The sequence below is a fragment of the Rhinolophus sinicus genome, chromosome 14 (genome assembly GCF_057876585.1).
Source record: "Rhinolophus sinicus isolate RSI-liver-muscle chromosome 14, RSI-T2T, whole genome shotgun sequence".
Taxonomy (NCBI): Eukaryota; Metazoa; Chordata; class Mammalia; order Chiroptera; family Rhinolophidae; genus Rhinolophus; species Rhinolophus sinicus.
Genome location: NC_142514.1, coordinates 122,537,558 through 122,560,805, shown reverse-complemented (window position 1 = coordinate 122,560,805; position 23,248 = coordinate 122,537,558). Strand labels below are relative to the sequence as shown.

Here is a 23,248-nt window from a genome sequence, read left to right as displayed (position 1 = left end):
ATCTTGTTGTTAAGAACCCGCGCTCCAACCAAACGCGCTCCAACCAACTGAGCCATTCGGGAGCTCAGCGGCAGCTCAGCTCAAGGTGCGTGTTCAATCTTAGTTGCAGGAGGTGGAGCCCACCAATCCTTGAGGGACTCGAGGAGTTGAACTGGCAACCTTGTGGTTGAGAGCCCACTGGCCCATGTGGGAATCAAACTGGCAGCCTTCGGAGTTAGGAGCATGGAGCTCTAACCGCCTGAGCCACCGGGTCGGCTCCAAAGTAACTTTTATATTTCTGTTACCCACGAAAGAATGTCCAGCCTATAGAAAAGTTTTATAAGAGTTTATTTGAGGCAAAATTTTGAGGACATGTCTGGAAGCAAAATCTCAATATGGATTGAAATCATGCTCCGGAGAATGGCAGTTTTGCAGCTTATCCCGTACATTAGAATCAAAGGAGATGTAAGGACGGTTACACGAAATCCATTGGTTGTAGATTAAGGAGGTGGGAGACAGCAAAGCAGGGAAATCTCTAGGATTGAATAAAAAGCAAAATGGAGAAACATACTTTTACATTGATGGATACAGGATAAAAATTAACATTTACAGTACATAGAGATGGTTTGCTGGGAACAAGATAATGAGGGGTTCTGTGGTCTTGTGCTGTGGTGCCTCTTCCTGTGCCTTGAGGGGTCGAAGAAAAAATTACTCTGACATCTCAAAGGTGTGTTATCCTAGATGCATGAGAACAGTGGACAGAATTCACTTAAGATAATGATTGACCTTTGCTAAGGAAGCTGTAGTCCTGCGACGTGATTGCCTGCCAAAGCCTGCCCAGTTAGGAATTTATGATCAGACCATCCTGTGTGGTTACTTTTGGTCACTGAGCTTGTCAGGCCTGCCAAGTGGCCACCAGTAGCTTGTCAGGTTTGTTATGTAGTCCCTTTGTTCACACTGTACAGTATGGTATCTTGATGGGTTTTGGGTTTTTAGGATTTGTTGTTCATTAGTTTGTTTGCCAGCTATTATAAACAATCTTGTGATCATCCCTGTAAGTTGCATACTTGCAAAAGTTTTCCTAGAGCAGCAGTTCTCAAAGAGCGTTTTGAAGACCTTTGGGGTTCCCTGAGACCTTCTCAGGACGGTCTGTAATGTCCTTCCTTACCCAACCACTTTGTGAGAGACCAGATTTTCCTCACATACATCAACAGAAACAGTATGTCTAACAGTGAATGCAGAAGCAAATATAAGAATCCAACACCCTTTTAAGAGATTTGCAGGAATGTAAAATAATGCCATTCTTTTCACTCAGTGTTTTTTGGATGACAGTTATTTTTCATTCAAAAATTGTAACATCTTGGGTTTATTATTTTTAAGTTAGTAAATATCTTTAAATTTTCTCAGTTTAATTTTTAATATGATAAATATCAATAGATATAACCACATAAGCAAAAGCTCTTTGGGGTCTTCAGTAATATTTAAGAGTGTAAAGGAGTCACAAGTCCAAGAAGGTGGAAAGGGACGGGTCTGGGGCAGTGATTTTTCAAACTGCCTGTTGGGCTGTTACAGCTCAGTAGTGAGTGTGGAATATGTTTAGTGACTCAGGACACATAATTTTTTTCTAAAAGAGGAGAGAGAGAGAAAAAATAGCAAATTCAGCAAATATACCTGTGCATGAAATTTCTGAGTTGTAGAGTATGTGCATCTTTGGCTGTATTTGATAATAGATGAATTGTTTTGCAAAGCAATTAAACCAATGTACATTCCCACCAAGAGTCCACTTTATATCCTCTCTAACAAGTAGCATCGTCTCACTTTTAAATTTTTGCTAAGAGGAGAGTGAAATGATACCCTGTTCTTGTTCTCATTTGTGCCCCCGTGATCATTGGTGAAGATGCACCTGCCCCCCCCCCCCAAACTTTACTAGTCTTTTGTGTTTTTCCTTCTGTGAAATGCCTGTTCTTGTCTTTTGCCTGTTTGCAATTGGTTTTCTTACTGATTTGTAGTCATTCTTTATATATTTTGGATGTTAATCCTTGTCTGTTAAGAGTATTCAAAATACGCTTTGGCTTGTCTTTTTATAAGACCTTTAAATTAATAGGAATTATTAATTTTAATGTAATAAATTTTAGTCTTTTCTCTTTGTCATAATTGCTTTTTGGTTAAGAAATTATTACTTACAGCCAAGGTTTTGATGGTATTCTATGGCATTCTATATTTTTATCTACAAATTTTAAAGTTGGGGCCTTTTAATTCCTTAGTTTGCTTGAAATTAATTTGTGTGCTGCAAGATAGGGATCCAGTTTAATGTTTTTATTTACAATCCACAATTATTCTAGCAGTACTGTTTGAAAACTCATCCTTTCCGTAATGGTTTGCAATTTTAGCTATCTATATTAATTTCCGTGTGTGATGGATCTGTCACTAGGCTCTTCGTTCCGTTGTTGCATTTGTCTGTCTCTCCTTGTCGTAATGAGTCTCCTTTTTATTTGTCTCAGAGGGTAACTCTTCCTTGTTCCTCAACAGAAATGTTAGCTATTCTTGGTCCTTTATTGTTCCTCATTAGAAATTCTAGAATTTGCTATTGGAATTTCTATTGAAAGTTAGGAATAACTGATGTCTTTAGGATATTGAGCCTTCTACCTGGACATATTATGTCATTCCAGTTTTTTGGAACTTTAACATTTTTCAGTGAAGTTTTATAATTTTGGGTCTTGGACATCGTTTATTAAATTTATTTGTAGTTTTTAAAATATTTTTTCATAAGTTGCATTTTCTAACTGGTATATAGGATTATTCTTTCATATTAATTTTATTTAGCAACTTTTCTAAACTCTAATAGTTGAGGATTCTTTGGTGTTTTCTACTTAACGATTATAATCTGTGACGTTTGGATTCTTCCTTTTCAATCTTGACATCTCTTATTTCTGTCCATTGTCTCAATGTGCAGTCTAGGAAATGCAGCACAGCATTGACTAGAAGTCGTAAATATCTTTACCTTGTTCCTGAATTTAAAAGAAATGTGCACCATTAAATATGTTGCCATGGCTTGTTATAAATTTTATTATAAGAAAATAATTCTTTAATAATGGCTAAATACTGATTTTTTTTCTTTTTTATATTTGTTGATCATACGGATTTTCACTTTAATAGGATGGATTGCATTTAAAAGATGTTTTCAGTTTCTAGTCTTCCATACCTGGAATAAACCCCACTGTTTCATATTTTCTGTATAGTTGGGTATGGTTTATATAATTGTATTTAAACTTTTATGTACCTGATTTTTTTCTAGCCATGTTGCGCACTCCATTTGAAAAGGCAAATAACGCACATTTTTAAACATACTTTATACTTAACACAGTGTTATACACAGAAATGTTAAATATTTGAATTAAATATTTGAATTATAAGTGTTCCTAAGTATAATATTTGCCCTAACAACCAAAGCTACCGGGAAAGAAGGTGGTCAGATTAAATATTTAGCCTTTAATCCTAAAAGTTTTTCCTAGAATCATATCATTTTAGTTGGAAAAATATTTATTGAATGCTTGGGGTCATGGCAGTAGTACTTGATTAAGAGTTGGACTTGGGTTTCTTAGTAGCTATGAGATTTTAAGCAAACAGATTAAGTTTTCTTAGCCTCTGTTTTTCAACTACAAAATGGGGACAATGTTTGCTATGCTTACTTCACAGGGTTCTTGTGATAATTAAAGGGGAATGTGTAAATATGCTTAGAAAAAACAATGCGCTAACAAATCTAAGATACCATATGCAGTGTTCTGAAAGTAAATCCCAGTATGTCTTCCTGAGCTATAAAGTGGAGGTGCTTTCTTACCTGTCAGGATTTGTGGTGAGGATCAACCCAGATAATGGAAGTGTAAATTGTTAAGTCCAATGCAAATTTGAGGTTTATGGGTTGTTTTTATTTAGTATGTATAAGGGCGGAATAGCATAAACATTTTGCTTGGAAGCTCCTTTGCCTTCCCAAAGTTTCCGGGTGCTTATGATGAGATGGCTGATATGGCATCGAGGGCAAGAATTCACTTGAGATTTTCCATCATCCTAACTGACTACCATCTTTAGAAAGGCCTGTTTGCAAGGTTGGCTCTTGGTTGGCACCTGTGAACTTAATAGTAAGCAATTTCCTACAGTTATACATAAGATTTAAGCCTAAATGGCAAGAGTCACTTACTGTGCGCGTACACTGTGTGTACAATGTGGGTTACATACACCTGCTTTCGTTTGGGGAGTCAGGAATGTGACTAGCCCCCGGTGAAAACCTTGGCCACTAAGTCTAATGAGCTTTCTGGGCAGATGACACTTGACACAAGTTGTCATTAGTTGCTGGAGGAAGAATTAAGCATATCCTGAAGGAGTGCACCTGGAGAGGAATTTTGACAGCCTGCCCCTTCTCTTACTTCACCCCATGCTTCTTTTCCTTTTGCTGATTTCGCTCTGTGTCCTTTCGCTGTAATTAATTACAGCCATGAGTATAACTATATGCTGAGTCCTGTCAGTCCTTCTAGCAAATCAGTGAACCTGGGGCTGGTTTGGGGGACCCCTAATACGCATGGTGATAGTAGTTGGAACCTTCTCAAAATTCAAGTTCCCAGATACTAGCCAAGAACCAACCTTGCAAGCAGACATTTCTAAAGACAGTGGTTTCAAGTCTGCTGTTAGCTCTTATACACACCACCTTCCTATGACATCCGTGTTGTTTGTTGTTGGATGTAGAAGAAACCAAAAGTTTTATTGTCTTTCAATGAATTACAGTAACTGTATTAAATAGGATAATTCAGTTTTATAAACAATGGGCAGTTTTTCTGTTTTGCCGGGGAATTATATAACTAATTTATTTAACAGATTTAAGCATATTTATCACATTTATGTGTCTTTATTAGAACTCTATTAGATGACTATGTTGGAAAAACAGTCATCCCCAATAATCAGTTTCCTACGCCAACTGGGTGTCCTACGATTCAGTTCACTTCCGATACTAACTACCTGGAGATAGTGCGGACCCCATAGGTTAAGGGGTGCCACAAGACTGACCTTCACAGCTGGAAGTCCCAGATGTTCCCAGATACCTACACTTCTGCTCAGCCAGCTGTAAATTAAGGCGTTCCATGACTCTCCCTCTTCACATTTAATAATTTGCTAGAGTCACTCTCAGAACTCAGGGAAGCACTATGCTTATGATTACAGCTTTTTAATAAAAAATAAAAAAACAAAAAAAAACACAATTCAAGGACAGATAAATGGCAGAAACACATAGGGTACAATGTAGGTAAAGGGAACAACACATAGGGGCTTCCACGACCAATCTAGATGCTCCCGGATTCTCATTGTGCGAGAGTTTTCATGGAGGTTTCATTATGTAGGTGTGCTTGGTTAAATCATTGGCCACTGGTGACAACTCAATCTCTAGCCCCTCTCCCCTCTTACTGAGGTCAGAGTGTGGTGCTGAAATTACTCTTTAATCACCTGGTTGGTTTTTATGGCTACCACCCCTCATCTTAAAACTAGGGGGCCCGTTATGAGCATAATAAAAACATTCTCCTATCACTTAAACTCCAAGAATTTTTGAATCTCTGCCAAGAACCAGGAACAGAAACTAAATATGTTTTTTTTATTCCAGAGGGCATACAATTAATAACTATATCAGATAGAGATAAATGTTTTTAAAAAAGAGTGAGGAATCTCCTCTTAGGAGTGAATCCTACTTTAGCTAGGGTAACCAGGAAAAGCCTCACTGACAGACTTTTGAATAAATTACTGAATAGCACGAGGAAAGGAGCTTTGCAGGGAGAGTAAACATAGCAAATGGAAATGGAGTGTACTGTGCATTTTAGAAGTCCAAAAGTTAGTGTGGCTGGGAAGCAGTGGTTGTGGGGGTGGGGGGGAGAAGTAGGGAATGAGGTCAGGGTCAGCCTGGGTCAGATTATTTGGGCTTTATAAGCCATGACAAGAGTTTTGGATTTTATTCTGTGATGGAAAGCCGTTGGAAAGTTTCGATTAGGGGGTATTACTTGAATTAATTTATGTTTTTAAAAAATCATAACAATTACTATTTGGAGAAGAGAAAGGGATGTGGACAAGAGTGGTTGGGGGCGCATGTGGTAGTTCAGACAAAAGAGCACAGTGCTGTGAACCAGGGAATTAGTCGTGGGCTTGATGAGACGTTAGAGAATTTCTTGCTATGTTCTGAAGACAGACACCCAACAAGGTTTCCTGAAAGATTGGATGTGGGATGTATGGAGAAATGACTCCTTCCAAGGGTTTTGGCCTGAGCAGCTGGGTAAATGGTGGTGCTAGTTACTGTGGTCTGCTGGGAGAGGAGCAGGTTTGGGGAGTAGATTCAAGAATTCGGTTATAAACATGTTAAGTTTGAGGTGCCCGCATTGACATCTCAGTGGAGATAACGAGTGGGAAGGTCGATTTGAGTATAGAGTCCAAGAGGGAGAACTCTGGATTCTGTGTTTAAACTTGAAAGTTATCCGCAGATAGAGGGTTTCCAAAGCCCTGAGAGTAGGTGAGGTCATCAAAAGAATCCATGTACAAGGTGAAAAAGAGAAGAGGTGGAAAGACGAACCTTTGGAGAACTCCAGCATGTAGAAGGAGGAAGAAGGGAGCTGAGGAGATTCTGAGAAAGGGGCCTGTGTGGTAGGAGGAAAACAAGAGTGTGGTGGTCCATCCACTAAAGAAAGTGTTGGGATGAAGTGATCTGCTGTATCACATGCTTCTGGGAGGTCACTGAATTCGGCAATGTGAAGTTATTGGTGAGCTTGGGAGCTGTTTCTCTGAAGTGATGACTCAAGTCTGGTTGGAGAGGTGATTAAGAAGTGGCAGCAATTTTAATTATTTTGAGGGACTTTGTTATAAAAGTTGAGAAATGAGGAGGGAGCTGGGAGGGGGAAGGTGGGGAGTCCTAAAGTTAAGAAAAGGGTTTTTTTGTTGTTGTTTTTTTGGTCATTAATGGCAATGTGAAAGATCTGGAAGGGAGGGAGAGATAGATGGCATCAGACGGGAGAGGGGTTTTAGTAGGAACCAAAACTTTGAGTGGGTAAATGGAAACAGGTTCGTTATGTATTACAAAGCTCATTCCTTGTTTCAGGGCAGGGAAGGCAGAGCGTATAAGAATGGTGTAAGTAGGTTGTGGGTTCTCTTGAGAACTAGTTGTTGTTCAGTTAATCCCAGAATGAATGTTATTGTACAGGGGGTGAGGCTGTGGGGCGGAGAGGGATGATGAGAGGTAGGTGAGGCAGCTTTTTTAATCTTCCTTTTCCTCTTTTGTAAAACGGAGAGTGTTTCTGTGGTTCTTCCCAACTCTTAAACAAATACTAGTTTTCTAATCCCTAACGTTTATGCCTTTTTCTCTGTTTTCTCTGGCTATTAAAAATTAATATTTTTTTCTATTAGTCTTAGGTGTTTACCTAAACTTTACTATCTTAACCATTTTTAAGGGTACAATTCAATAGTATTAAATATATTCACATTGTTGTGAAAGAGATCTCCAGAAATGAAACTATATCCATTAAAAAACAACCCTTTGCAACCTCTCCCCAACCTCTGGTAACCAGGATTCTACTTTCTGTTTCTATGAATTTGACTACTTGAAAGACTTCATGTAAGAGGAATCATAAAATATTTGTCTTTTTGTGATGTGTTTATTTCACTAAGCATAATGTCCTCAAGGTTCATCCATTATGTAGCATGTGATGGGATTTCCCTCCTTTTAAAGGCTGGATAATATTTTATGTGTATACCACGTTATTGTTTACTAGTTTTAATCGACACATTTGTGTGTGTGTATATAATTAAGAGTTTTCAGTTTTGCATTTCTGTTTTATTTATTTTCACATTAGTTCTTATAAATAATTTATGCAAAGCCATTTTATTTTCTATCTTTTGCTTTTGGTTGATTTAAATATTCTTCTATTCTTTGCTTCAAACTGCTGGAGGCAAATAAGGACACGGACCCAACACATTCATAGTAACAATGACTTTCATTGCTTAAACCCTGACATTTAAAATGAATTGCCTAACATAGAAAATGGAATATATTTAGAATTCCTTTTCTAAAAAAAAAAAAAAAAAAAACTCATTATAACGTGCATTTTTATATAAAAAGACTGAATAGTTTGTCTGCTGGCCCAACTCAGGTGGTATTTTGATGACATATATGTGGCAATTTATTTTGACAAATCTTGTACTGATAGTTTTGTAAGAGTTGGGAGGCAGTAAATTTAATAAAAATTTGTTTTCCGTAAATTACGTATGCACAGTTCTTCTAATATCTGTGTAATGTTCAGTAATTCTAATAAAAATTTTGAAAATCATAAGTGAATTTGCAGGTTGTTTATGTTCATAAATACATTGCTATTTCCTAACCATTGTTTGTACGGTAGTTGTTACGTGATAGGATTCTAGTAGTTTGTATGACTTAAAAGTTCTCTGTGAAGAACCATATTTAATGGTTGTAATGTGGTAACTCATGGTGCTTTGCAAGAGCTTTGGCAGTATTATACAGAGGGTGCCCAAAAAAATGTATACACATTTTAAGATAACCTCCATATATATATTAAGAATAGAAAACTCACCCCATATTCCATCCACCTACAAAACTGATGTCAGTTTGCCAAAAAGTTTGAAAAATGTCAATTATTAGTCCCTGTTGCACATGAACACCCATTTCACCGGAGACCTAGCATTGAATCATTTGAGTACCACTTTTGAGACTTCCAAGCTCTTTGCCTTCTCCTTCAGTTTTTATAGTCATAATATATGTTTTGTATTTGCTTTCGTAAATCAACTGGAAAATTGCATGGTTTTGAACACAGAAATAGTCTTCGATTTTTAATAAGATTTAGATGCAATGTGGTTATTTTGTACTTTTCTGGACACAGATCATTCTGGTGCTTTATAAATATAGTTCTCCAAAGGTAGGAGTTGAAAACCTAGTTTGCTGTGGCTACTTGAATAAGAAAAATGGATGCCTGAGAATTTTGAGCAGTTAGCAGTCATATCTTCATCTTAGCTTTCAGTTGTTCCATTTCTTCCCCCGCTCTCGGTCTGCCTCCCAACAGGAAGCCACCTACAACAAACAGCCCCCCAGTTAGCATCCTGCGCACTGAAAACTGTCATGTGGAGCGTAATCCCACAGTGAACACAATCCCATTCAAGACGGTGTGTGGGTGTAAATAAAGATTTATATTTAGTTGTTTGATAAGCTTTAATGTTTTCTGTTTTCTTCCCTCTCCACTCCACCCCAACTAAGTGTAAATTTTTTGAGGCAGGGACTATGCCTTTTTTCTTTCTGTGGGTACTACAGAGTTTTGGACATTTGATAAATATTCAGTAAGTATTTAGTTGATTACGGATAAATTATTTCAGGCATTTTGTAGCAGTTTCTGATACTGTAAAAAAGAACATTTTTCTGAATGTATATTTTATAGTATACATTTTTTAAATAAAATATTAAATTCATTGTGAGTACCATATTTAAGTATTTCTGTGCAGGTTCAAAGTGTGAACATTATTTCCTTTTTGTAATGTCTGGCATATGGCTATACTTCGACAAATAAGAAACACTTTAAAAGTTTTATTATTTTAAAATAATGGCTGAATTCTTTTGTATATGGTCTCTCTTTTTTTTCTGTTGTCTCTGTCAGTGGAACATAAGAGCAGTCCAATTCTCAGTCATGAACATACATACGAGTACATATATACATATTTATGTACTGTTTGCATTTAAAATTTTGAAAGGTAATTTCTGTATTTTTATTTTTCAGAACAACCTAGCCGAATCATCAAGGTCTAAAGGAAGTATGGTTCGCCATTCCTCATCTCCATATGTAGTATATCCACCTGATAAGCCTTTCCTTAATAGTGATCTACGACGCTCCCCAAGTAAGCCTACACTTGCCTATCCGGAAAGCAACAGCAGAGGTAATAAAGCTTAGCAAAATAGGTGTTTTTTTGTGTGTGTTTACTCACTGCTTAAAATCTCTTAATTGTGTCTTCTATTTATTCTAAAATTAGAGGAGGAAAGTGTACTTCCCCCTTCCTGTTTTTAACCTCCTGTAAATATTACGCCTTTTGGAGGGTCTGTCATCCACCAAATCATCAAGGCTAAAATAAAAATCCATTTTGTCATCAAGGACTGCTCTGTCACCTCAGCCATTAGTCAGGAACCCGATTTAGGGTTTTGCTTCTGAAGTATCCTCAAAAGTTATTGGTTCTGCTTGTCCCTTCCTTCTAATTGCCGTGGTTCAGGCTCTCGTCATCTACTGCATAAATAATAGTAATACACTCCTAACTAATCTCCCGACCCACGTTTCCCTCTCGTCCCCCGGTAACAATAGTCCTACCATTTCTGGTACCCATCATCTTCCCACTTTAAAGTTTCAACACTTCTCCATGGTTTACATGACAAGTCTTACATTTTTCATAAGCTAGGTTTTACTTGCCTTACCAAAAACACCATGCTCTGAAAAGATTAAAGAAGCATATTTACTGTCTTGCACAATATTTTTTCATCTCCTTTCCCCTTCTCTAATATTCCTTAAAACCACTAGTGACACTCAAGTAGAATTTAGCTTTGTTGCTAACACTGGGCTAAACTTGCTGGCTCTGCTTTGTGAATAAATCTGCCCTGTTTAATTTTTCTTATTCTTTAGTAATTTGCTTTTCTCTGAACTTTTAAAAAAGTTTCTTTACATAGATGTAAAGATAGAACTAGACGTAATGTTGTAATAGAAGGATTAATATCTAATTCTTGGACCTGTGTTTCTGTTAGAACTTAGTTGCTTGGTTATTTTATTTTGTGCCTTTTTTTTTTTTTTTTTTTTTTTAATATTACTAAAACTTAACTGATTTTTACTCCACTATGGGCTTAGTTATTTGTCTTTTGGTTTTTTGACCTATGTTAAATTGTTTGAATGTTATGCAACTTCTGTTATTTTACAAAATCGCCAAAATCATTAACTACTGTATTCTCATGAGTAGCACTTAATTGTTTTATTAACCATTAAGTTAATTAGCATTTTCTTTGTCATCATCTTTGAGACACAATATCTTGTAACTAAGTTTCTGGTTAGGAAATTGAATATCTAATATTGAAATTCTTGAAAGACACCAGACTTCTGGTGAAATTTATTTCAGAAACACTTTTGAGGCCCCATTTTGGGCTAGGATTTACATGAGTAACTCTACTTGGATATTATTATCTACCTAATATTTTACTAAACAATCAGCCCACGGTTTATAAAACACTGTCATCCTGAGATTAATCTTAAGATATTTTCAATGCATTTCCCAGTTGAAATAAAAATATTCCTAAACTAATTTACAAACCCCTGTTTAATCCTATATGTGGCTAAAATATAACACTTCTTTTGTCTAAAGAATTGTTAGTAAATATAATTGTCAAATAACTATTGATTAAACACAACTAAAAAAGGAAAAACAAACTGAAGTGCAGTAGCATTCCAGATATAGCAAATACATTTCATTTAGTCTTCACAGAAAAAAATTGTATAAGGTAGGTATATTCAAAATTTATAGATGAAGAAATATCTCAAAAGTGATTACTTTAACAAGTGTAATATCAAACCGTTTTTCCTTTTCCACTTTTTCCCTGTTCGTTCAGTGAACCTTCAAATATTTATTGAATGAATGAAGTCTTATTTTGAATATATACTCCTATGATAAACTTTTCTTTTTTACACACAGTAAATGCTTTTTTCTCACTAATGCTTTGGATGAGGGGACACTTGTTATTCTTTAGATTAGTTACAGTTTAATATATTTTCATTGATAAAATACCATTTCACATTGCTGCTGTTCCCCCAAAAATAAGACCTAACCAGAAAATAAGACCTAGCATGACTTTTCAGGATGACATCCCCTGAACATAAGCCCTAATGTCTCTTTTGGAGCAAACCTTAATGTATTAAGACCGAGTCTTATTTTTGGGAAACACGGTATCTGATAATCACCTTGAAAATATAATTTGACTAATGCCATAGAAAGAGATAATTAAACTGTTGCTTATAATTCTCATATTCAATTTGAACACTAGTTAGAAATGAATGAGAAATTGGAAATTATTACTACCTTCAAAAATGTATTAATGTCTTTAGAGCCCTTTGCTCTTGGTCACCCCTCAGAGCTGACAAAGAAAATATCTTAGCATACTCGCATCTATCACATATTTGTGTCACACCTGTAGAAAGCTCAGCATTATTGTGACCAGTCAGAGAAGTCAAGTTACAGCTATTGTGTTAGGTACTGATAACATTTTACTGCCCATCAGTTTTCCGAAAACATTGATTCTCAAATTTTTTGGTGCAGGATACCCTAATAAACCCATTACATGTTTATATGTATGTTTACATAAATATTTCGATGAAGAGTAACTATTTTCCAAATTAAAAAAAATACAGTACAAAGAGTGAGATTGTTTTATTTGACAACAAAACATATAATACAAGAGTAACGTTGTATTTCTGACTTAATAGAAGAGAGCTTGATTCTCATGTCTACTTTTGCATTCCGTTTGTAGTGGTAAGTTGTTTTGATTTTACGTATGTGAAAAAAAATCTGACCTTACAGAGATACATAGTTGAAAAAGGAGTAATATTTAATAGCCTTTCTAACTATTTGTGGATATTTTTGGATACTACACCAAAACTTGGCAAATAGTAGTTTCTTAAAATTTAGTTGCAATATGGAATCTGAAGACATCAGTGAATTTTTTGCACTCCAGGATTTAAGGACCACCTACATGTTTGAAGATTAACTAAAGGCAAGATTCAGAAGTGGTTCTATTACGGCAGTGATTCGTTACAGTGGAATCTGGAGAAATCTAGATGCAGGCTTCTAAAGTTCTCCCTCGTGGAGGTCACACAGAAACAAACTTCTTCCTTCCAACAATGAACTGTATATGTGCGCAGTGTTTCTGCCCAGGAAAGCCCTCTTAAGGCTCAGATTAGGACTTTTATTTGGAGCTGGTATTCACCATAAAACACATTGTTTACACAAACATAGGCAAACTTATGAAGCAGGATTTGGTATCCTAGGCTTACAAAATAATCTTATCAATTGGTAACATGGGGAACATTCCAAAGCCAAGTTCCCATAACTTAGCCAAGGTTCAGGCCTGCTGTGTAAACTTTTTTTTTTTGACATATGATTACATTGAAATCTGTTTGTTTGGGACTTTGAATGCCTTTTACCCATGCATGAGTTTTATTGTATTATGGATACTTTCAAAATTTGATAAAATTTGGCATATATAGTATTTATAAATTACATTTGTTAATATCAATGATCTCAATAGCAAAAAAATCTTTGTATTGAGAAACTATAAAGCTCACAACACAGATGACATTTATTTTGAATTCTAAGTTTCACCTGAATTTTATCATTGGCAACAATTACTATCAGATCTTTGAGGTGATGGCCTCATGTCATTCATTAATTTTTGAGAAAATGACTGCTAAGTATCTAAGTCTGAATAGCTATAGTTTATCAAAATTCTTTCAAATAAAAATGGTGTTCCTGTAAAGGAAATGGTTTTAGTTCCACTCACAATGTAAACATTAGAATAACTGCTTTTCATCAAGATCATTTTTCTTTGGTATGTACTTTATGGATGCGTCCTTCCCATTTTGCCACAGTATTAAATAGGTGTGTACTCAAGTTTTGAGAGTTAATAACTTTTACTGCTTCATCAAGAACAACAAACTAGTGGCTTTGTTTTTTCTTGCTGGGAATGTGTAGCAGTGAAGAGTACAAAGCCCAAAATTATAGTTTAGTGCCACTGTTTTGGTTTGGGCTAAAATTAGCTGTTTTACACAACATTGTTTTTGCGTCATCATTGCAAATGTCAAAACAGTTAAAAGAGCAAATAATATATTAGTAGTAGTATGAAAATAGTATTGTTTTCACGGACTCTGGTAGAGGTCGCGTGAACCCCACCTCCCCATGGGCCCATGCCCCACACTTTGAGAACCAGTGTAATAAAGGATATGAGTACATCCGGAGGAGTGCTTCATTCATGTAAATAGTTTTCACCAGGTGTAGGAAGAGTGTAGATGGCAGCTTCTGTTCTAGGATCTAGACAGTAGCTCCTCAAAGACAAGGACTCTCTTAATTAACCTTATATTCTCATTTACCTTGCAGTGTCTACAGACACATATGTGCTCCATAAATATTTGTTGAACTGAAATTTAAGTCAGAATTAGTCTAAATTGAAGCAATGTCAGTTGGGTCAGAAAATAAAACTGAGAAATGTATGCATACTTTGATACGGGCAATGAAGAAGATGGAGAAACCTTTGAATCCAAGGTGTCTATTGTGGGTAAATGATGATGTGATTAAGACAGGTTACACGAAAAATAGAGCGTTTCAAGGAAAGATAATATAATTTGAGTTATGTTGAATTTGAGGTGCCTTTAAGTTAAGCGAATGAGATAAAAATGAAGTGTAAACGAGAGCATTGCACTAATGAACTCAGGCATCATCAGGGATCTAATAGTGGATGAAGTCCTATGAGTGTGGAGGGTTTCTCCAAAGAGAAAATAGAGGGAGATAAAATTTCTGGAAAATAACCATTTAAACGGTGAGCTAAAAAGTGGGAATAGTAAGAAGGGTAGACAACTATCAAGACAGACAGATACTAGGGAAATCGAAAACCTGGCCTGGTGATCTGGTGTTTTTTTGTTTTGGTTTGGTTTTTTTCCTTCCTTAATTTGCAACAAACCTGTGCTAATACATTAGTGATAAAGAAATTGGTTGTTGAATATTTCTATTAACAAGTTAGCATTGAGGTCTGCTAGTTTAAATGGACTCTTAAGTGCCTCAGTCTTCTGAATGAATGACAAACTGAGTTTGAGAAGTGGATAGAAAGTCTTCCATTCTTTTAGTGCTTCTAGATGTCACCAGAAAGTTTCCAAGCTTTCCTTGTTAGAATTACCTGAGGATCTTCTTGGATTTCTGACTTTCATTCCAAATGTTCTTGGACCTTTTTTTTTTTTTTTTCAATTGGGATGGAGTATGTCCTGGGCATTGGGATTTTTTAAAGGTCACCGAGTTGTAAAGTAACGGAACCACTTACTGTGTTAGGCAAAGGATGAATTACTAAGATAAGGTTTAATTTTACTACGTCAAGAGTTAGAAAAGGATTTCAGCCAACTGTTCTCATTGGTATTTAACATTTATATGGAGACTTTCCTAGATACATGTTTATTCAAACATCTGAATGCCAACTATGTGCCACACACAGGGCATAGCATTGGAGTTTCAATTATGAATCATAGGTTTTTCTCTTTCCCCAAGGAGCTCATATTTTAGGGATGATTAAGTGAAGTTTAAGGGAAACTGCCTATCTTTATAGACCCTAAGTTTTCCGGAGGCGTTTTACACTCTACACTCCCATACTCAACTAACCAAATGTATTTGATTTTGAACATTTATGTTCAGGAATATTGTGGGTAATGAGTATAAAAGTTTAAATCTAGTGTTTACTGTGAAAAGTCTATTTGTAAAAATAAAACTAACACATAAAGTATTATTATGTTTTAGTATATCACTGTTTTCTGTCTGTTTGAGTTTGCTTCTTTTAGAAATACAGATAGTGCCAAAAAATGTATACACACTTTAAGAAAGGAGAAAACTATTAAAATTGTAATACTCAACATATACCGATACCAAAAGATGAATACAAGTCATATATACATTTTTTTAGCACCCCTGGTATATTTCCCACAGTATCTCTCCCCACCGTAGGAAAGTGAAAATCTTCTAATCTTTTCATTTTGTTCATTTCTGCATAGTATCTTTTCATTGTTCATTTCTGTGTAGTATTTTTCACTTGATCTTTCTAGGTAGTGTGGTAACTTACACATAAATAGCACAGTAGTACATGACCTCATAGATGTGAGGGCAATAGAAGGAAAGAAAAAGCAAAGAGTTCACTTGCATACTTTTCACAGGGAGAAAAAGAAAGCTTAAGGTCTATCACTTGGTCACCAAGTATGTTTTTTAATTTAAGAAAGCAGGCATGTTAATATGAAAAATAAATATTTATAAAACTAAGAAACTATGCCAAATATAACTCTTAAAATATATAATGTAAATTATTTAATTATCTGGACCCCAAAATCTCCAATTAAAAAACTAGGAAATAAGGGGATGAAGTAAAAGTTTGCCATATTTCTATATGAACTTTTATATAAAATTTCATTTTGACATAGAAAATGCTTTCAGGGATATATGTGTTTATATATTTTTAAATATAAACCATTGGTAGAATAAAGTCATTTTGTATCTTTATGTTACTAGATTTATTTAATAAAAGCTTAGAAAACAAAGTAGAGTTAATAAAAACTTAGCTGTTGGTGGATAGAAACTCCCAATCTGAACTAGCTTTGGCAGAGAGGAATCTTTTTGGTTTACAAACATGCAATGTAGGATTGAATAACCAAGAACAGGAAGGCAGATACACGTGTGGGCTTTAAAAATATTAGTAGCCAGGGACTCAAACATGGCCCAGCACTTTCTCTCCATCTCTTTTTTTTTCTTCTAGCCACAGACCAGCTTCTCTACACATCAGGAAACAGCTACTAACATCGTGAGTTTTAAGTCGAACTAATCTGGCTTCAACTTCTTAGACAAAAGTCCAAAAAGTCCCCAGATAGATCCTTTGTCTGAGCTTTAGTTGGGTGCCCCCTGTGGGTCAATCAGCTTTGACCAGTTTTGTGAGAGAGTACTAAAAGAACATAAACATAAACATATATATATATATGTTTGCTCAATAAAGTATTTAAGAGTATATTAATTTCCTTCCAAATACTGCAATCCATAATGTAAAGTATGTTTCACTGGTTTATATGTATATTGTAGTTACAGCAATGTTGAGGTAAGGAGGAAATTCCCAGGAAAAGGTGTGTAAGCCAGGTAAACAGTTCCGAAGATGTATGCTATACTTCATATAGGAAATATAATAATAAAGAAAAAGTCAAGGAGACAAAATTAGAAAGCATAAAATACAATGATAAAAAATAGGATGACATCAGCTATGATGACAAATGTGATTATGTTAAACAACTCAAAAGGAAAGACAATTTATGCTTTTTAAGCCAAACATGAAACCGAGTGACACGGGTTAAAAAGTTGACAAAGACATATTAGGAATATTAAAAAAAAAAAAGATGTATGGCAATATTAAACAATAGTGTCATACTGTCATACACAAATAGCAGTTTCATATAATAATAAATAACAATGAATAATACCTACCTTAAAAACAAAGGGCAATACCCAAATGCCAGAAATAAAATGAATGTAAAACCTAAGCAGTAAGGAGGGAACTAAAGCCAAAAGCCTCAGGGACACTACTAGGCGTCTTGGTATTGGGTATAAATAAGCCTTAGGTATTGGGGTACAGTCGGGGAGAAGTTGGGATTTTAAATTTAGGTAGGGACGGAGAACAAAACTTTTAGACCTAAGTGAGGTAGCTTCTGGAGTAGTGCTTCCTTTAAAAACTGTAATGACTGTAATTGGACAAAGGGAACTGGAATAGCTCAAGCCCCTGGCCTAGGAAAGAGGCTGTGGATACAAAAGTGACCTCTGATAAATCAATCTATGTCCTGTGTGCTCACTGAGTTGTGTACAGGAAGACGAATAAATAGAGCTGTACAGTGTCACTAAGTAGAAACTCTTAGTATTGTGAATTGTATTTAAAAAGAGTCATGTGTGAAAACTACATGTTTTTCTTTTAATAGAAGTGTTTGCTCTATGTGTAGGTTGGCCTCTGTCAACTAATAACAAATTACAGAGCTATAAAAATAGGAAATGTGCAACTGGTACAGAACTAGGTATTAATGGAACAGAAGTTCATAGACACAATGTATATAAGGATGGAATTCTAGAAATGCATCTGTTGACACAGAATAATTACTAATGTAAATAAGTGTGATGTGAAATAGTAGCGGGTATTCCACTAACATATAAAAGTATAGAAAAATGCAAAAGGATTTCAGCAAAATATTTATTGTTATGCATAGATGATAGGATTATGGGTGTCATGTTTTTCCTTTTGATTCCTATTTTATTCTAAATTCTACTTAATGTGCATTTATTCAATAATTATTTTGCAAAAGAAACCAGTGAAACATACTTTAAATTGTGGATTGCAGTATTTGGAAGGAAATTAATATACTCGTAAATACTTTCGTTATTGAGCAAGAAAAGAATGAAAATAATTTAACTATAGTTAACGTTGCTATATAATATACAGTAGGCCTCATATAATGTCATTTCATTCAAAGTTCTTTTGTTATAACATTGATGAGGTGCCGTAGAAACTTAGAACTCTTGTTTATATCAATTAGCCTGTGGTAAAATTGGTTTCTCTGTATGTCCTTTCCCTTAAAGTTGCAAAACCTCTCGATGTTAAGTGAGGGCTTACTGTGTAGGAAAGCCGTTAATAGAGTAGATCTTAAGAGTTCTCATCACAAGGGGAAATTATTTTTTTCTTTTTATTGTATCTATATGAGATAATGAACATTAACTAAACCTGTTGTGGTAATCATTTCATAATAAATGCAAATCAGACCATTATGCTGTACATCTTAAACAGTGATGTATGTCAATTATTTCTCAAAACTGGAAAAAATGGTTAAGCATTAATTCAAGTTTGTTAAAAACTAAGGAAAGTGGGAAAAAGAACTAATGCTTGGCCTGTGAAATAAAAATGCTGAAGATTCTAAGGATCTTCTAAGAAAGATCCTAAAGAAATACTAAGATTCTAAGGAAAGAACATAAATCTATTAGTCAGAAAATTAGAAAAAAGGACAGTCTAGTAGGTGTTTATAGGACAACTGTGATGTTCAGTTCTCTAGCAATACATTTGAGTATAATTGTTAAAATTTCAAGCCCCAAATATTAGGGAATAAATTTTGAGAAGCATTTGGATAATCTCCATGGTATTGTAAGCCATTCTGGAATACAGAAAAGGAAAACGTATACCGCACCCCGTATTTTTGTTAATCTACGTAGTATGCCTTCTCATACCACAGTTGCTGACATAGAGAACAAAAATTGAGTGTTCCAGCCAGTTGCAATAATAACTATAAATATAAGTAGAATACTAACAAAATCATATACTAAGTTGGTATAATTTGATGAAGGAATACAAGAAATTTTGGAATTACAAAGTTTTTAGTAAATATTCCTCAGTGGTTCAAAAGAGGTTACAAAAACCTCAATTGATATTAAAAGTTACTTGTTAATTTCTATTTTCCTATTACATTTATCTGATTATTCCAGGTATATCAGAGAATTATTGTTACTTTGAATACTAATCTTATATCTGGGCTCTTTTCATATTCTTAGTCGTCAGTTGATTTTTCAGATTTGTAGGTAGGTCGGAGTGTGTGTGTGTGTGTGTGTGTGTGTGTGTGTGTGTGTGTCTGTGTTTCATGTCTGTGCTCTTTCTAATTAATTTAGTCTCATTGCATACAAGCAAGAATAAGCTGGCTATATTAGGAAATGTGTCAATCTCCTATTTGGGTCTGTCACATTTTAGGCACTGAAAAGTTTGGTGAATGAATGAATTATAGTAATAAATGGGAGAGTGCCTCGTTTTGAGTTAGAAGGCTCGATTTTTAAAAGATGGCAGTTCTTCCTATGTATTATATAGTTTACATGATGTTTCATTTAAATCAATGTTAGTCAAAATGATTCTGAATATTTAATTGGTAAGAACAATTTTGAAATGTTTTGAAGATTTATATACTGTGAGAGACTGGCACTATTGAAGTTTATAACATTTTAGTAACTGAAATATTAGCATAATATTAATGAAATCAGAATAAATAAAGTCCTGAAACTGTCTTGGGCATGTGTGTAACTATTAATTGTATCTATGTATAGGTATATGTGTGAACTTAGTATATGATAAAGTTGCCATTTAAATTTCTTTAATACAAAAATACCTTTTATTTGACTTAAAGAATTAAATGTAACAATGTATGAAACTAAGTATAATAAAGAAAAATACAATGTTTAATCTTGAGGTTACAGAAGAATGTTCTGTGTATATAAACAAAGAACTTGATGGCAAAGATTGTTAGATATAACTGAAAACTATCTATACATCAAAAAATATCTGTACATCAGATATAACTATATGAAAAATATCTGTAGAATTAAAAACAAAATGGAGGAGGGAGTTTTTCTTGTAGAAAAATGGGGAAAGAAATTCACTAAGGAAAGGAAATTGACCAATAATATCTACAAAAAATATTTAAACTTCTAATAGAAATGCAAAGTAAAATATCCAGAAGTAGCATGTGTTTCTTATTCAGAATGACAGAGATACTGTAATTAATAATGGTCTGTGTTGGCAAAGACATCCTTCTGATGAAATTATAAATTGGTTCAACCCTTTGTGAAGGTACTTGACTCTTTTTCAGGAGCCTTTAAAATGTGAATATCCTTTGACCTAGTAACTTAATTTTTTCAATTTTTACTTATTGGTGGTAAGGAAATCACCTTTTAAGACAGCATGAGGGAATGCTCACCGTTTCACAAGCTAGAGTGAAAAACAAATCTTAAATTTTTATCTCAATTTATTTTATGCTTATAGTAAAAGATTGGGAGAAATAATTACAAATGACCGTCATTATCTCTCAGTAGTTGGATTATTAGTTGTCTTCGTTGTATTTTCCTGTGCCTTCTACAGTGAATACCTATTACTTTTATAATCAGAAACTTGGGTGGGGGGCAGTTGAAGTGTTCTTAGATTTTTTTTTTCATAAATGATAAAAAAACGGAGATTAAAAAATGGTCCCTCTTGTGCTTGACTGTTAACTCTGCGTTTGAATTCTGCATGGGATCCTGCTGATGAAACAGAAGAGTGATAGTTAATGTACTTTGGGTCAGTTATTTGAACTTTGTATATGAACTTCATATATTTATAAAAATTTATGAGTTGCTAAATATGTTTATCATTTTATAAAATCTTGGAAATATTTGGACCACAGTAATGTGGTTTTTACTTGAGTACTTGGCATGTTTCAGAAACTCAAAAGATGTCTTTAAATGGATTTTTTAAAAAACAATTATGTGATAATAATTAACGTTTTATTCCCAAAGAGTGATCCTCCACTGAACCCATCTATCACTTTTATTTTTTATTTAGATAAGATTATTCTTTCTCAGTGAACTTTCCCCCATATGTCTTGTTATCTTATAGTACCCATGTTTGTATTTGGCAGCCATATTTTCTGCTCTGAAGAATCTTCAGGATAAGATTCGACGCTTAGAACTTGAAAGGATTCAGGCAGAAGAAAGTGTGAAAACCTTGTCTAGAGAAACAACTGAATATAAGAAAGTATTGGATGAACAGATACAAGAAAGGGAGAATTCAAAAAATGAGGAATCAAAGCACAATCAAGGTTTGTTTAAATTATGAAGGAAATGAAACACCATCAAAATAGGTATTATAAAATTACTCTTAAAATTGCACAGTATAGCATTTTCTGGTGGTCAGTGTCATCAGGCACTACAAAATTGTATTATACTGGGGTGCAGTTGGAGGAGCGAGTGCTGGTGTCATGAATTATGTTTCCTGACTAAATTCAAAGCACATTAGACTAGCATACCTATAGAGAACACCTTAGGTCACCTGAAAAGGCTTCTGGGGCTACTGGTTAAGTATTTATTGTATACACAGTAGGTTTAGTTCCTTATAACAGCTTGTTCAAACTTCTGTGAGTGAGCTAATTTCTGCTTTTCATATGTATTCTTTTTAGAACTGACATCTCAGTTGTTAGCTGCAGAAAATAAATGTAATCTTTTAGAAAAACAATTGGAATACATGCGTAGTATGATAAAGCATGCAGAAAAGGAAAGGACGTCTGTCTTGGAGAAACAGGTATGGTACCTCACAGATTCATTCTCAAGAACAGTTGGTTATGGGGAAAATTAGACCTTTTTTCTCAGCGAGAACTAATGGTGTTATTATAATAATCATTTCTCCTTTTATCTTAAAGTAACCACTGACAGCACCAGTAGTTCATATTGAAAAGCTAGTGTAAGCTCTGAGAAAAAAATGTAATTTGTTCTTTTCAGCATAGCTATAAAGAGGGGTTTCCTTTTTGGATCACCCACACACACACATACACATACACTATGGTAGCTTATGCTTTTGAACAGTATAACAGCCCAAGACGGAAATTACTTGGGATCTTTTATGGTGTCTGAAGATTTGATTGGTCGTCTTCATGATTATTGCTGTATTTGGTAGAGTTTTACTTAAATTGGGAAAATACTGTACAGTTAGTTGTGTGATCTTTTCTCATCATATTCTTTGAGTCTACATTATAAAAGATACAAAAAATCATATTATGTGCCTCTTGAATTTATTTGAAGACCCTAGTAACATTTGAGTCTTTATACTTTGAGAAAGTGTAAGGTTCTTTAGACTTTGAAAACACTGTCTTTTTTTTAATTTAAGTGTAGTTAACGTACAGTATTATATTAGTTTCAGGTGTACAGCATAGTGATTAGACATGTATATATCTTAAAAAATCACCACAATAAATCTAGGAATCATCTGTCACCATACGCTTATTACGATATTGACTATATTCTCTATGTTTTATAGTACATCCCGGTACTTACTTTATAACTAGAATTTTGTATCTTTTAATCCCCTTCACCTTTTTCATCCTCCTCTTACTCTCTCCCCTCTGGCAACCATCAGTTTGTTCTTTATGTCTATGACTCTGTTTCTGTTTGGCGATTTTTTTTTTTTTTTTGATTTTTTTTTTAATTCCATATGTGAGTGAAATCATACAGTATTTGTCTTCTCTAATCTGACTTATTTCACTCGGCGTAATACCCTTTAGATTCATCCATGTTGTGACAAATGGAGAGATTTCATTCTTTTTTATAGCTGAATAATATTCCATATTTGTGTGTGTGTGTCTGTCACATCTTCTTTATCCATTCATCTTTCGATGGACACCTAGGTGTTTTCGTATCTTGGCTGTTGTAAATAAAGCAGCAGTGAACATGAGGGTGCATATATCTTTTCAAATTGTTTTTGATTTCTTTGGATAAATACCCAGAAGTGGAATTTCTGTGTGGTATGTAGTTCTATTTAATTTTTTAAGGTACTTCAATACTGTTTTCCATAGTAGCTGCACCAATTTGCAATTGCACGAACATTCCTGTTTCTCCACATCCTCGC

At 34.6% G+C, this 23,248-nt stretch overlaps 1 protein-coding gene across 4 annotated transcripts in view; it reads left to right on the top strand.

The window, feature by feature from the left end:
• CEP57 (centrosomal protein 57) overlaps nt 1-23,248 on the top strand; it is a 45,579-nt gene that overhangs the window by 4,005 nt on the left and 18,326 nt on the right. For all 4 annotated transcript variants that reach the window (XM_074335581.2, XM_019737534.3, XM_019737533.3 and 1 more), the window contains exons 2-4: nt 9,774-9,930; nt 21,270-21,449; nt 21,807-21,928. In XM_074335581.2, coding sequence (XP_074191682.2) covers nt 9,810-9,930; nt 21,270-21,449; nt 21,807-21,928 — 423 coding nt within the window. In that variant the 5' untranslated portion in view covers nt 9,774-9,809. The remainder of the gene's footprint in view (nt 1-9,773; nt 9,931-21,269; nt 21,450-21,806; nt 21,929-23,248) is intronic.